The sequence below is a fragment of the Pyrus communis genome, chromosome 7 (assembly GCF_041283825.1).
Source record: "Pyrus communis isolate YQ-2024b chromosome 7, ASM4128382v1, whole genome shotgun sequence".
Classification (NCBI taxonomy): domain Eukaryota; kingdom Viridiplantae; phylum Streptophyta; class Magnoliopsida; order Rosales; family Rosaceae; genus Pyrus; species Pyrus communis.
In genome coordinates, this window is record NC_142571.1 from 23,862,085 (window position 1) to 23,874,859 (window position 12,775).

Sequence of the window (12,775 nt, forward strand, 5' to 3'; positions counted from 1 at the left end):
CAAAGATGTGGGATATTTCAACACACCCCCTCACTTGAGACCCAATTAGTGGGACACACGTAGGAGATTCACACATCGACAACCACGTAGAGTAAAGGGACCCACCATCATTGTGAAAGGCCAAGGGGACTCACCCATCACGTGGCAGTACGAGCCCGCTCCCTTGCTCTAATACCATGTAGAATTATCGGAGAGACGGATTGAAGATCCACCACCAACAACACTGATATTGTCCTTAACTTGGTAATTACCACTTGCACAATCCGTCAGGTATGAGGTTTTTTCACAAAAAACATCGGTATTAGTTGCAGTGAGGTTAAAACTCTTCTTTTCTTAAAGATACGATCGACGTGAGATATTTCAAAGACCTAAGTTGAGTGAATACCAGATGTGGACATATTATTGCATATATTTTAGACGTGCTACTGAAAATCTCGAACAACGAATCTGTCACTGTAAAATTATAAGGTCTCCTCATATGAACCACATAAGGGAGTTGAAGATCTCCTCATTAGATTCATTCCTTGCAATTTTCAAGTCCCTGTTCTACAGGCACTATCCACTCGGGTTCTTTTTCATTCAACTAATATCCTCTATATGAGTTGAATTCATCACGTCCTCCAATATAAAGTGGAGACTGAATTTCGCTGGCCTAAACTTGATCTGCAACACTCATTTAGTTAGTTGAAATTAATTAAGCATCGATTATCAACTAATTTTATATTTAAATTGGAAATGGTCCCAACCAAGCATGAAAATTAACTAAGAAAATATATTGATCAGTCGCAACAACGACCAATTCAAATGCTAATTTTAATAACATTTTTAAGTGAGTTAACGGAATGAAAAGAACAAAGAGTGCAATACCTGTCGAAGAATGAGACTAAAAAAAAAAAAATTTACAAAATTCAATGTGTTCGAAGATATGAAAATGTCGTTTTGATCGAATCTGTGAATTATTGGAGTTCAAGACTCAGCTAACATAAAAATACTTGGAATGTGATGCCGTTGTTGATTTGTCACCCATATCTTAAAGTAGGTGAAATTTTATTTTTAGGGAAGAGAACAAACAAACGAGTGTGTTGACGTAGTATACGAAAGATATGATCAAAGCTTAAAAACAAATCTCAAATATTTTACTTAAAAACAAATTTAAAAAAAAATTGATGAGTTTGAGGAGAATTAGAATATGCACGTCAAAGTTTATATTTCAAAAAGCAAATGACAACTGCAAATTATGACAAGTTCCACATTTCACCCAAAAAGAAACAAAATTTAAGAACATGAATGCAAACTGACAACATAATTTCAAATACAAGCTATACAATTGACGTGCACGTTTTAGACCCATGACCAAGTCCCTTTAATTTTATAATTCGTTATGGTTTCACAATTAATGTGCGTATTTCGTAAATTTTAACTGATTTCTTAACATAATTTACTTTTCCGTAATGCTAAAGAAACTAACTTTTTAGATCAAATTTTATAAATCAGACATGATTGTTGATGATTAGATTATTACTTAAGTTTTGATTAATATGCTTATTTTTTATTGGTGACATATTATTTGATTTACAAATTTAATCTAAAAAGTTGATCTACCTAACATTGCTTATCCCTTTTACAAGAAAGATCGTTCACCAATAAAAGTAAACTAAGCAATGTTTTTTGCCTTTGGTAAATAAATATGTTTTGAATTAATTAAGTATTAATTAATTATGTTTTTCCCGTGAAAAAAGTAAGTGCCACTGCCTTCAAGGCCAAAGGAAATTAAGCAACCTTTGGAGCCTTAATTTCCAGGGGATAGAAAAAGAAGATGAGCCTTAAGTTGGTTACATTGCACCATTAATCTCATTCGAATATATTCTATAATTCTATAACAAGAATATAAAAAGAGACTTACATCTAATAGATTCATTGTCAGGTGATGTTTTGGTTTAATAATGCATTATTATGTGTAAATTACTTTCAAACTGTAGACCTAATTCCTTTGTACCGAACTAAGACCATAGACCTATGTCGACGGACTACCAGATGTGTACATACTATTGCATACATTTTATATTTGTAACAGAACTCGAACAACGAACCTGTCACTGTAAAAGTATAAGGTCTCCTCATATGAACCAAATAAGGGAGCTCATGAAGATCTCCTTACTAGGTTCATTCCTTGCAACTTTCAAGTCCTTGTTCTACAGCCACTATCCACTCGTTTCTCTTTTATTGAGCTACTATTCTCTATAAGATTTGAATTCATCGCGTCCTCTAATATAAAGCGAAGACTAAATTTCGCTGGTCTAGACTTGATCCGCAACACCAACTTAATTAGTTGGAACTAAGTATCACTAATTTTATAGACACATGCTGAAGTGAAAAGAGATAGGTGACAAAAATAACCAATGGTACAACTCGGATCCTAGTTCGAGTATCATAGTGATTACGTTTTAATATAGTTCACGGATCATTACAATAGTCATGCATGAAAAGACCAAGTAGGTCACATTCAAAGGTATGATCGCTGCGATCAGATGCTTCTTAAAATCACTGAGAACAGGAGCTCATAAGATTTGGTGGAGGATAAAAAGTGAACCAACACTAGGATCCACTCATAATCGCAGTGAAGTGTCGAGATGCAAACATGAGATGTGTCCCACACTAGCTTGAAGATGTACATCAAAATTTGGATATCCCAGAAATTCCTTTTTGTACCTAGAGACAATTATCCTTGGCTTAGGTAAGTAGTTAGTAGAGAATGAGAGGAGAGTTTTGAATCGGGTCCCAAACAAGGATGCAAATTAACTTAAAAAATTTATTGAGTCGACAACGACCAATTCAATAGTAATTTTAATAACATTTTAAAGTGAGTTAACTGGGAAGGGCAAGAACAAAGATTGCAGTAACTGTCGAAGAATAAGACCAAAATTAAAACAAAATTACAAAAGTCAACGTGTTGGGAGATATGAAAAAGTCGTTTTTAATCGAATCTTTGAATTAGTGTAGCTCAAGACTCAGCCAATCAAAAATATTTGGAAGGAGTGTACTATCCACACATTGTTTTTTACTTCTCACACACCCTTTGTTAATTTTTGTTCGTTAATCTTCTTTAATTCATCCGATTCGACGGCCGAAAATTAAAAGGGTCTGTGAGAAGTAAAAAGAGATGTGTGGATATCGCACTTCTTTTTGGAATGTAATGGTGTTGCTGATGTGTCGCCCAAATCTTAGAGTAGGTGAAATTTTATTTATAGGGAAGAGAACAAAACAAACGAGTGTGTTGATCAAAACCTAAAGAGAAAATCTCAAATATTTACTTAAGACAAATATAAATTGATGAGTTTAAGGAGAATATAATCTAAAAGTTTGTATTTATTGGGAAATCAGCGAAAATGACCGGGAGAAGATCAGCATGAAGCTAAAATAAGAGTCTTGAAAACACACTAGCTAGCATTTTCTCTTTCCTTGAATGTCAATGACTCAATATTATTATTATGTTACGTCCAATTTGTATGTCCCTTTGCTTTGCCCCAAGTAATAACTGTTAGATGTATAATGTCTCATTCATCGATAATAATAGAGAGATCAAAATTTTAAATTACATTTGTAAATCAAATGACGTGGTTTTTTATGATTGAATTGTTACTGTGGAATGTATCATGTCTCATTCATGGTTTAAAATTTTGATCTCCCTAAGGTCATCTCTAACCCATAGGATAAAACTTAAAATATAAGCTTTTACACCCCCCCCCCCCCTCCCCCAAAAAACCATCTCCATCCATTGGGCTAAAATAAGCCCTGAGGAGAAAATATATCTTTGTGCTAGATTTCCTCAAGGATTTAACCATGGCTTAAATTATTTTGGACCTACCAAACTATCATATTTCAAATCTGTTATTGTTTTTTACTTATAATCTAACGGCTGTGATCAAATGAGATCAAATCTAATGGTAAAAAAAAGATTTGATGGCCCAAAATTACATCTAACGTCTAAAATTATTTAAGAAAAATTATTTAAATCAAATTTCACTTAAATCTTTATAAATACCTATGTATTTGTATGATTTTTAATTACTTATCAGAATTTAAATATTTTTAGATTAAAATGTTCATAAAAATGAATTAGGATAATCTACATAAATTTTATTCTCAAAAAAGTTACCGAGAAAAATAATTAGGTAAAAATCATTATTTAATAATCTCGAACTAAAATTTTAAGCTAGTTGGTGGAGAAAAGCAATTTTTGGGTTATAGCTTAAAATTTTAAGGTTTATCCACAGGAGTTGGAGATGGTCTAATATTATAACTCAGGAAATTTTTTGAAATGTCATATGAACTGGTTAGTATTTTTCAGTTTGTCATATAAACTAAAATTTTAAGCAATTTGTAATACCAACTTTTGAAATCATTAATTTGTCATCTCTTCCTAACCCCGTTAAGTTTTCCATCCAATATAAGTCATATGCTTCGCACATGACTTGTGTTTAGGGTTATTTCGATCATTTTAATACCTTACTTCCCTTTTACTAAGTTGTATTCGACAAAAAACTGTGGGCTTCTCATGCAATGGAACAATATTTTCTATATGACAACAATTAAATGATTATGCAATGCACTCTCTTCTAGTTATTCCAAATCTGTAATGATACACAAGTGAGAGTTTTTGCATTTTAGCATGTCGAAGAATAATTTCATACGGGCTCTATAAATGAGAAACAAATTGACGTTTTGTGCCATAAATGAAGTTGTAGATGCATATGTGCTAAAAAATGTAAAAAATATTAAGGGTTTGTACTATATAAAAGTAAAAAAAACTTGTGAAAAGATGTTAAAATGACCTAAAAACCCTGAACACAAGTCATGTGCGAGGCACATAACTTATATTGAATGGAAAACTTAACGGAATTGGAGTGAGATGACAAATTAAAGATTTTGTAAAGTTGGTATGATAAATTGCTTAAAATTTTAGTTTATATGACAAATTGAAAAATATGAACAAGTTCATATGATATTTCAAAAAAAATTCTCTTATATCTCATTCATATATGCTCAAAAAAGCAAATGAAAACGGCTTAGGATGATGTTATGAGGATCAAATTTTTAAACAAAATTTGAAACCAAATGATGTGGTTGTAGATGATTGGAATATTACGTAAGTGTTGATAACATAATTTTTCGCCGGATTGAATTGACAATGGATTATATAGGCCCTTTATGCAAAGGAATTCTCATTTTTTTCAAAAGATGGAGATTAGGTGTGGGGCTTACTCTACATCGAATTTTAACGATCCAAATCGTCTGTTTTGTAAGTCTCGATTCATAGATCATCTTTGTAAAAATTCAATTCAATCCGAAACCATTTGTCTATTTAATTATCAAGATAAAATTTCATTGTTTCTTATATAACAAAGTATTCATTAACTTCTTTGAACCCAATTAGATCTCTTAAACATTTCCAATTTAGTTAATATTTTGCAAGGATGATATATAAGGTGCAAATTGAAAAATAGATGGTTTGGATCGTTAAAGTTCGATGTAGTGTAGACCCCACAACTAATCCCCATTTTTATAATAAAAAAAGTTGAGGATCCATTCCCTTAAAGATTTCCACGGATCATATATCATTAGGAATGGCATAAACTAATTCTTCGACGACTCTTTATAACAATAGTTTCTCAACCTTAACACAATTGTTTGTCTTTCAACTAAAAATTTGTGACTATTGGCCTCTTAACTCATCAAAATGTGTAACTATGATCATTTTCATCTACTTCATCAAAACTTCCGTCAAAATGCTACAATTGGATTAAAGATGAGAGACCATTTCTCCAATATCAATTGGATAAAAGTTGAGGGAATATTTCTCCATGTTGAAGTTGAATAACCGTTGCTTCAATTTTGCTTATTGTGTGATCAATGATTATAAATTTTTTATTAAAAGACCCTTGCTTAAATTCAGTTAAATTTGATACACCATTACTACAATTTCCTCCAAAACAAAATAAATCATGAATTACAATATTGTATTATTATTTCTGTCTAATAGATTTTAGAATGGGGAGTTAATTTTCACTTTTTACTTTTAGGAGGAGACAAAGAATGTGCTCACTCTTTACTTTTAGGAGGAGACAAAGAATCATTCCCCTTTAATACATCCTTCGCATAGCACTGGGCATTCCTTTATTCTTAATTACGGTTTGACACATGTGCAAAAAAATTTGTGTTTTTATGGTATATTTCTGCATTGAAAAACAGATTCTTCCAAAAAAAGGAGAAAATGTCGGAAGAGGATCCTCTCCTGAGCGCAGGATGGGGATCCTCCTGACTACGAAATCCGGGCCGTTCAAATTTAATCCAACGATTGCAATTTTTATAACTTTTAGAGGACCTCCCTGTTTGAAACCGTTGGATTAATTTTGAACGGCCTAGATTTTGTGGTCAGGAGGATCCTCATCCTGAGATCAGGAGAGGATCCTCTTCCAACAAGGTCAACCCAGAAAAGACTGTAACCAACTATCCAAAGCCCAGAAGGCTTCATCCCCATCCCCATAGAAAATTGACCAAATATATCATCCCAAAGAAACAAAAATCGCAAGTACTCAAAAGACCGCAACAGAAATAACAACTGATACACAGCAGATAACAAATATTCAGCTTCAAAGCCGACTAGCAAATGGATCTGATCAGTTTTTCTCGCTGTGTAGATCACTAACAATCATGCTTGGGCTAGAAAGCAATGTGTGCCGTAAGTACATGTAACAATCGTTATCATTTCCACACCAGAAAGAGTGGACTAAGTTAGAGACCTCTAAAACAAACCTAGTATTAAAGTAGCACAGAAACAACTTTCCATCAAAGGGCACATGACAAATCCAACAGACTCATCATGATCCGTGCGAAGCATGTTCTAGTAAAAAATGATCAAATGCCTCAGGGATTCAACAAGCAGAGAACTCAACAGAATCTTAACTATCATTGCCCGAAGAAAACTTTTAAGTCAATTTGGGTAAGGCATGAACCTCCCCAAACCTAGAGGAGTACAATTAAACACCAAAATTTCAGGTCTAACATCATAATTAAATTCAAAGCCAAAACTTGTGAACAAAAATATTCTATTACAGCAAGGTAACAAGACGAACTAACGTAATCAATACGACCTTCTAAGCCTTAATGGCATACTTCCTCAAAGGGTAGTACATCTCCTTCTTCTTCTCCCTCTCGGTCTTCAAAGAAGCCTGTGCAATACAACAGCATAACAAAATCACACTCCAATACACACCAAATGAAAAAACTACAAACTGGGCAATCTATCTTTTTAACAATCACAAAAACCCAATGCAGATCAACTACATATAAAATAAAATTTCTCCACAATCGACATCGGTTTAGTGTTTCATATACTATAAATAAACCATATCAAACAGTTGCATCAAATGCCATTACAAGATAGTTCATCATTTTAATTTCAGTTCAAGTATAAATAAAAGCAAACGAAGTCGAAAAATGTTAGTACCTGGTGCTTGGTGAGCCTACGGCGGATGGCCCTGGTCTTCTTGGGACGGAGATCAAGAGGCAAGAGCTTCTTGTTCCTATACACTTCTCTGAGAGCAGCCTTCTGCTTCTGTGACATCACCGTCAACACCTGGGCGATCGACAGCCTCACAACCTTGCTGCAAAGATCAAAATTTCAATACAAAAAATCAAATTTCCCTTCGTTTTCCGAGATTGCAGAACAAAAATCAGGAAAACAAAAAATTGGGTTTTGATTGTTACATCTTGGAGAGCTTGTTGGGCGCTCCGCCGGTGACCTTAGCGACGCGGAGGAGGGCGAGCTCCGCCTTGAGATCCTTGAGCTGAGCCAAAAGGTCAACCTTTGTCTTGTGCCTCAGCTCATGTACCTTGATTCTCGCTGTCACGGTTTACAAACAATAAGAACAAAATCATCAGCAGAAAATGATAATCTTTTGGGGAACCGAAATCGCAGAGAAAAAGTGGAAGTACCCATTGCTGGTGCGTGCGTGCGAGTTCTGCAACGGCGGCTCCTTCTCTCTAGCTTGACGGGAAAATGAAACCCTAAATTTTGAGTAGCGGTGGATTTAGCGGGTTTTTATACGTAGCGCGGGTGTATGGACTTTAGGTTGGGTATAATTAGGCTATTGCTGATTTGGGTTTTAGTTATACAAATGGAAATGGGTCTTAGTCAAGGAGCCCGCTTTGAAGCCCATGTCTTGCGAAAGTTCAGCCCAAATTGCGTAGCAAGCTAATTCTTTTAGTAAATGTTTTTTAACCAAAATAGTTCATGAGATTTGTATAACACATCACTTTAGTACCTGAGATTGAAAATCAATAGAAATAATCCCTGAGATTGTCCACCATCCATTATTTTGGTTCTTCCGTTAAAAACTCCGTTAAGTGTCCTAGAGCTATTGGCCTTAAGTTTGAGCAATTTTCAAAGCTTCGTAACTCAATCGTTTCTTAACCAAATTCGACCCATAATATATCAAAATGAAGATAGAAAAGTGTAGAATAAGATTATAAGCCCAATGGTTCTCGGAGATGGCTGGAAAATAGCCTGAAATGTGACTGGTCAGTAGGAAAACTGGAAAACTCGCCGGAAACTGGGAAGATTTAAACGTTCATAACTTCTTCATTACTCAACGAAATCAAGTGATTCAAAAACAAAAATCATACTTATCAACTAGACAAAGAGAATGGTACCTTTACCAATAGCTAATTCGCTATGATATGGCCAGAAAACAGCTCGAAAGTGGCTAACTTGAGACAAAAATAGTCACTTTCGAGTAATTTTCCGGACAAACCACGCCTATTTAGCCATCAAGAAAGGTACCATGCTCTTCGTCTCATTGATAAGTATGATTTTTATTTTTGAATCACTCAATTTCGTTGAGTATTGAAGAAGTTCTGAATGTTTAAAGTTTACCTAGTTTCCGGCAAGTTTTCCAGTTTTCCCGCGGACCAGTCACCTTTTACGCTATTTTTCGGCATCTCCGGCAACCATTGGGCTTTCAAAGAGGTATAATCTTGTTCTACACTTTCCTATCTTCATTTTGATATATTATGGGTCAAATTTGGTTAAGAAACGATTGAGTTACAAAGCTTTGAAAATTGCCCAAACTTTCGGCCAAGAGCTCCAAGACACCTAACGGAGTATTTAACAGAATGACCAAAATAATGGATGGTGGACAATCTCAAGGACCATTTCTATTGATTTTCAATCTCAGGGACCAAAGTGATGTGTTATGCAAATCTCGGGGACCATTTTGGCTAAAAAGCCTTTAGTAAATATTGAAGCCTAAAGAAAATGGGTAACTACGGTTCAGTAATTCTCCTCCTTACATCTAATTGAAAGATCTTTGGTTCGATTCATTGAAAGTTTGATACCCAAGTGAGACTGAAGACCATATCTTTGCGTCAAGAAAAGAGGAATGAGAAGATTACAACTCTGGCTTTGGCTGGAGAAGTAATTATCAATCACCATAATCAATAGAATAAGAAGTATTTGATATAAAATATTTTTTTGATATATTCAACCATAAAATAGGGGGATTAGGTTAGACCAAACAGTGAGTCTGTCACTAACTAGGTATTGAACTCGATAGAAATATAATACGTCTTCGTCATTCATATGAGTCGAACTCAATAACTTTAACTTACAAATAAAGAAAAATATGAATAAATTGTAGTACTACTTGGTAAAAAATATTTGATTTTTAAAATAATAAAACATTGTTATCATTTTAATATAAGCATTCGTGAAAAGGTGTTAATTTCTTCGCAACCATTTCAAAACGAAATTGGGAATGAAGGTAGAGGGAGAATTTCCTTCTTTTTTCCTTATATGTAAAAGAGAGAGAATTGGGACTAAGAACAAAAGGCTTCATCCAGAAACTCATTGACCATCATCAGTCATGGCATCCAACCATTATAAGCCCATCTTGATTACTTAATTGGTTTCAAGAAGGCAAAGTCGAGCGCAGTCCCATTTAATAGCATAAGATTTTGTTGTTGATGTTGTTGTATTGGATTCAAGGAGGCAAAGCCGAAAAGAAAAGAAACTACAAGATAATGATTCTAGACTGAGCCTTGCCCATTTTATCGTCTTGACTAACAAGCAGCACGCTAGTAGGAAAGGGTCATCCTAAACAGCGTAAGTAGCAAATTATGAAGTTTCTTTGTAGCTGGTTCAACATGCTATTATTTATAATTTATATCAATAATAGTGTTCGGGTAGGAAATCTCACTCAGAGGGGTCTCTGGCTCGAGCACACTGCTCCCCAAAGAGTTGGCACCTTGGTTGGTTGTCGTGCTCCTACTTGTTGAGATGCTGCAAGAGGAGGACAAAGTTAGTTCTGAAAGGTACCTTTGTGGGGCCTTAGGTGTAGGTCTTGAGGCTCACAATCAAAACTAACTAAGTGCTTAGGCGTGCCACTACCATCTTAGCATGACAGATGTAGAACAAGTGTGTTTAAGGAGATTACTTGCGCCCCAAGTTATTCTGACTTCTTGTTATCAAATGATTGTCCTAGATGGGTTTAGTCTACATTAAATTCTTTTCTATACCTTGGGATGAAGGACTTTTAGTTGGTTATCTTGTATGCTTAAAGGGTGGAGGTACATATCTGATTAAGTCATCAGTTTAATTCACATTTAGTCTTCTTATGACAGTAAAACCACTAAGTGAATCAGATCTGAGAATTGATGGAACTTTGGTTCATCAAAAGACTGGAAATGACTTGAATATAATTGGGGAATGCATCATAATACCAGATCTATTACCTTAAAGACAAAACAAAGAGAGTCGGGCAAGATTTCACCTTGTCGGGCAATGTTTAAATGTCTTGTGGTCTATTCTCTTTGTAGTTACAGAAGGTTGAGTACTAAAGCAAGATGAGTGGTGAACAAGTTTACATAAGAGAATCGATACTACAACATTTAGAAAACGTAGCAAAGCTTTTACACTAGACAAAAGATGTCTTTCTAAGGGGAGTCTAAGGCTGAAAAGGTACAGAATCTGGACAAAACACAGCTTTCTGGGTATTTGCTTGACTAAGAGGCAAATTGTATGTTTGTTTGTTTGATTGGTTGAGTGTCCTTTTCTCTGGGGCATCTTCCTCCTTTTATAGACGAATTAACCCGACTGTACAATTTCTGCTCTTGCCCGAAAGCAACTGAAGGGTAGTGAGTCATCAACATTTTTACATGTTCTACCATTTAGAAAGTACTTTTGGGTCGAGAGTAGGTAGATTTCCATCGGTTGTCACTTCTCTTTTAAGCACCTAACCTTTGCATTAAATGGGAAGCCGTCATATTGTCTCGAGATGGGTATCTGGGCTTGACTCTAGGCCTCGGGCAAAATCTCCTTTATTGAGCTCTTTTAGGCTTTCTTCCCTTGAAGTCCAAAGTTAAATATTAACCCAAACAAATAGCAGCAAAGTTCATGCAATGTTAACTCTAGAAAGTTGACGTAGTGAGAAAGTCATGCAATTTGAAACCCTATATATGGCCCATCATATATCAATCAAATTATAACTTGGTACTACAACTGTAGTTGGTGCATGGACATCGCTCGTTCGACAACAATATAAACCAAACTCATAACCTCTCCTAAAAAGTTGACGTAGTGAGAAAGTCATGCAATTTGAAACCCTATATATGGCCCATCCTATATCAATTGAATTATAACTTGGTACTGCAACTGTAGCTAGTGCATGGGCATCGATCGTTCAACAACGATATAAACCAAACCCATAACCTCTCCTAGAAACTTGACGTAGTGAGAAAGTCATGTGATGAGCGGATTTTATATTATATATTTAACCCTATTCTTAGTATATTTTGGAAGAATTTTGATACTTTGAATTGTATTTCTAATATAGGACTTTCGACTTCCTCTAGAACAAAACATAATCAAATGGATGAATTTTGGAGTAATTCCAGTTGGAGGACGTTCGCGAGTCACTTGGCTTGATCGTATCAAAATATCAGATTTTTCCACCAAGTAGTTATTTTCTGGCGATAAAATAAAGGAGCAGTGTGCAGTGCTAGAATAGTGACGTTTTGGGCTTGACTTGCGTTTTTGGAGCCCAATATGATCTCAGATGGTTTCGTGGTCTTGTAGAGATGTGTTCAGAATATCCTGATCTTTAAAACAAGCTATCTCGGACCTGATTTGGAGGAGATTTGAGGCTAAAACGTGAATGGACAGTTTCTGTGCAGTTTATCCTAACTTAATTAGGACTTTATGTTTTAATATATTTTATTATTAGTTAGCTTCCTAGTGGAAATAAGAGACTTGGTTCCTAGGGTTTGTGCGGCTGGCTTTGAGGAAGATATTTAAGGTTTTAGTCAACCCTAGTTTGGGACTGTGCTTTCTTTTATGAAATTTTGGAGACAGAGTGATTGCTAGGGTTCATGAAGATTTTCTACTTTAAGGTGTTTTCATTCCTTTTATTCTTAATAATATTTTCTATGATTTCAATTATGACTATGCGTAACTAATTCATTTTGCTAGGGTTAGGCCATGAACCTTAGCATGAATATGTAATTTTATTAATTTGCTTATGAATGGATGCATGCTTGCTTTGAATTATTAATCACTGCGATTAAAACTATCTATATATTTTAATGATTGATCACCATTAGGGTATTTAGACAAGTAATTTGATGCAATTTATGTTGGAACATCACCCTGAAATTGAGGAGGGCTTCTTGTGATTAGTAATTGTAAGTTCACTTAAGGCAAACATCACGCTCTTAAGGG

The 12,775-nt window shown here is 34.8% G+C and overlaps 1 protein-coding gene across 1 annotated transcript; it reads right to left on the reverse strand.

Moving 5' to 3' along the window:
* Positions 1 to 6,948: 6,948 nt before the first annotated feature.
* LOC137734898 (large ribosomal subunit protein uL29) lies at positions 6,949 to 8,132 on the reverse strand. Its single transcript, XM_068474215.2, has 4 exons — positions 7,996 to 8,132; positions 7,768 to 7,903; positions 7,508 to 7,664; positions 6,949 to 7,229 (listed from the first exon to the last, which is right to left on the reverse strand). Exons 1-4 carry the CDS (start codon positions 7,997 to 7,999, stop codon positions 7,155 to 7,157), a joined length of 372 nt encoding a protein of 123 aa, XP_068330316.1. The 5' UTR covers positions 8,000 to 8,132; the 3' UTR covers positions 6,949 to 7,154.
* Between the last annotated feature and the right edge of the window lie 4,643 nt (positions 8,133 to 12,775).

Coding starts and splice junctions, on each gene's coding strand:
- LOC137734898 (XM_068474215.2), bottom strand. Junction 7,665..7,767: donor CCCAACAAGCTCTCCAAGAT/GTAACAATCAAA, acceptor TGATCTTTGCAG/CAAGGTTGTGAGGCTGTCGA. Junction 7,230..7,507: donor GTAGGCTCACCAAGCACCAG/GTACTAACATTT, acceptor TGTATTGCACAG/GCTTCTTTGAAGACCGAGAG.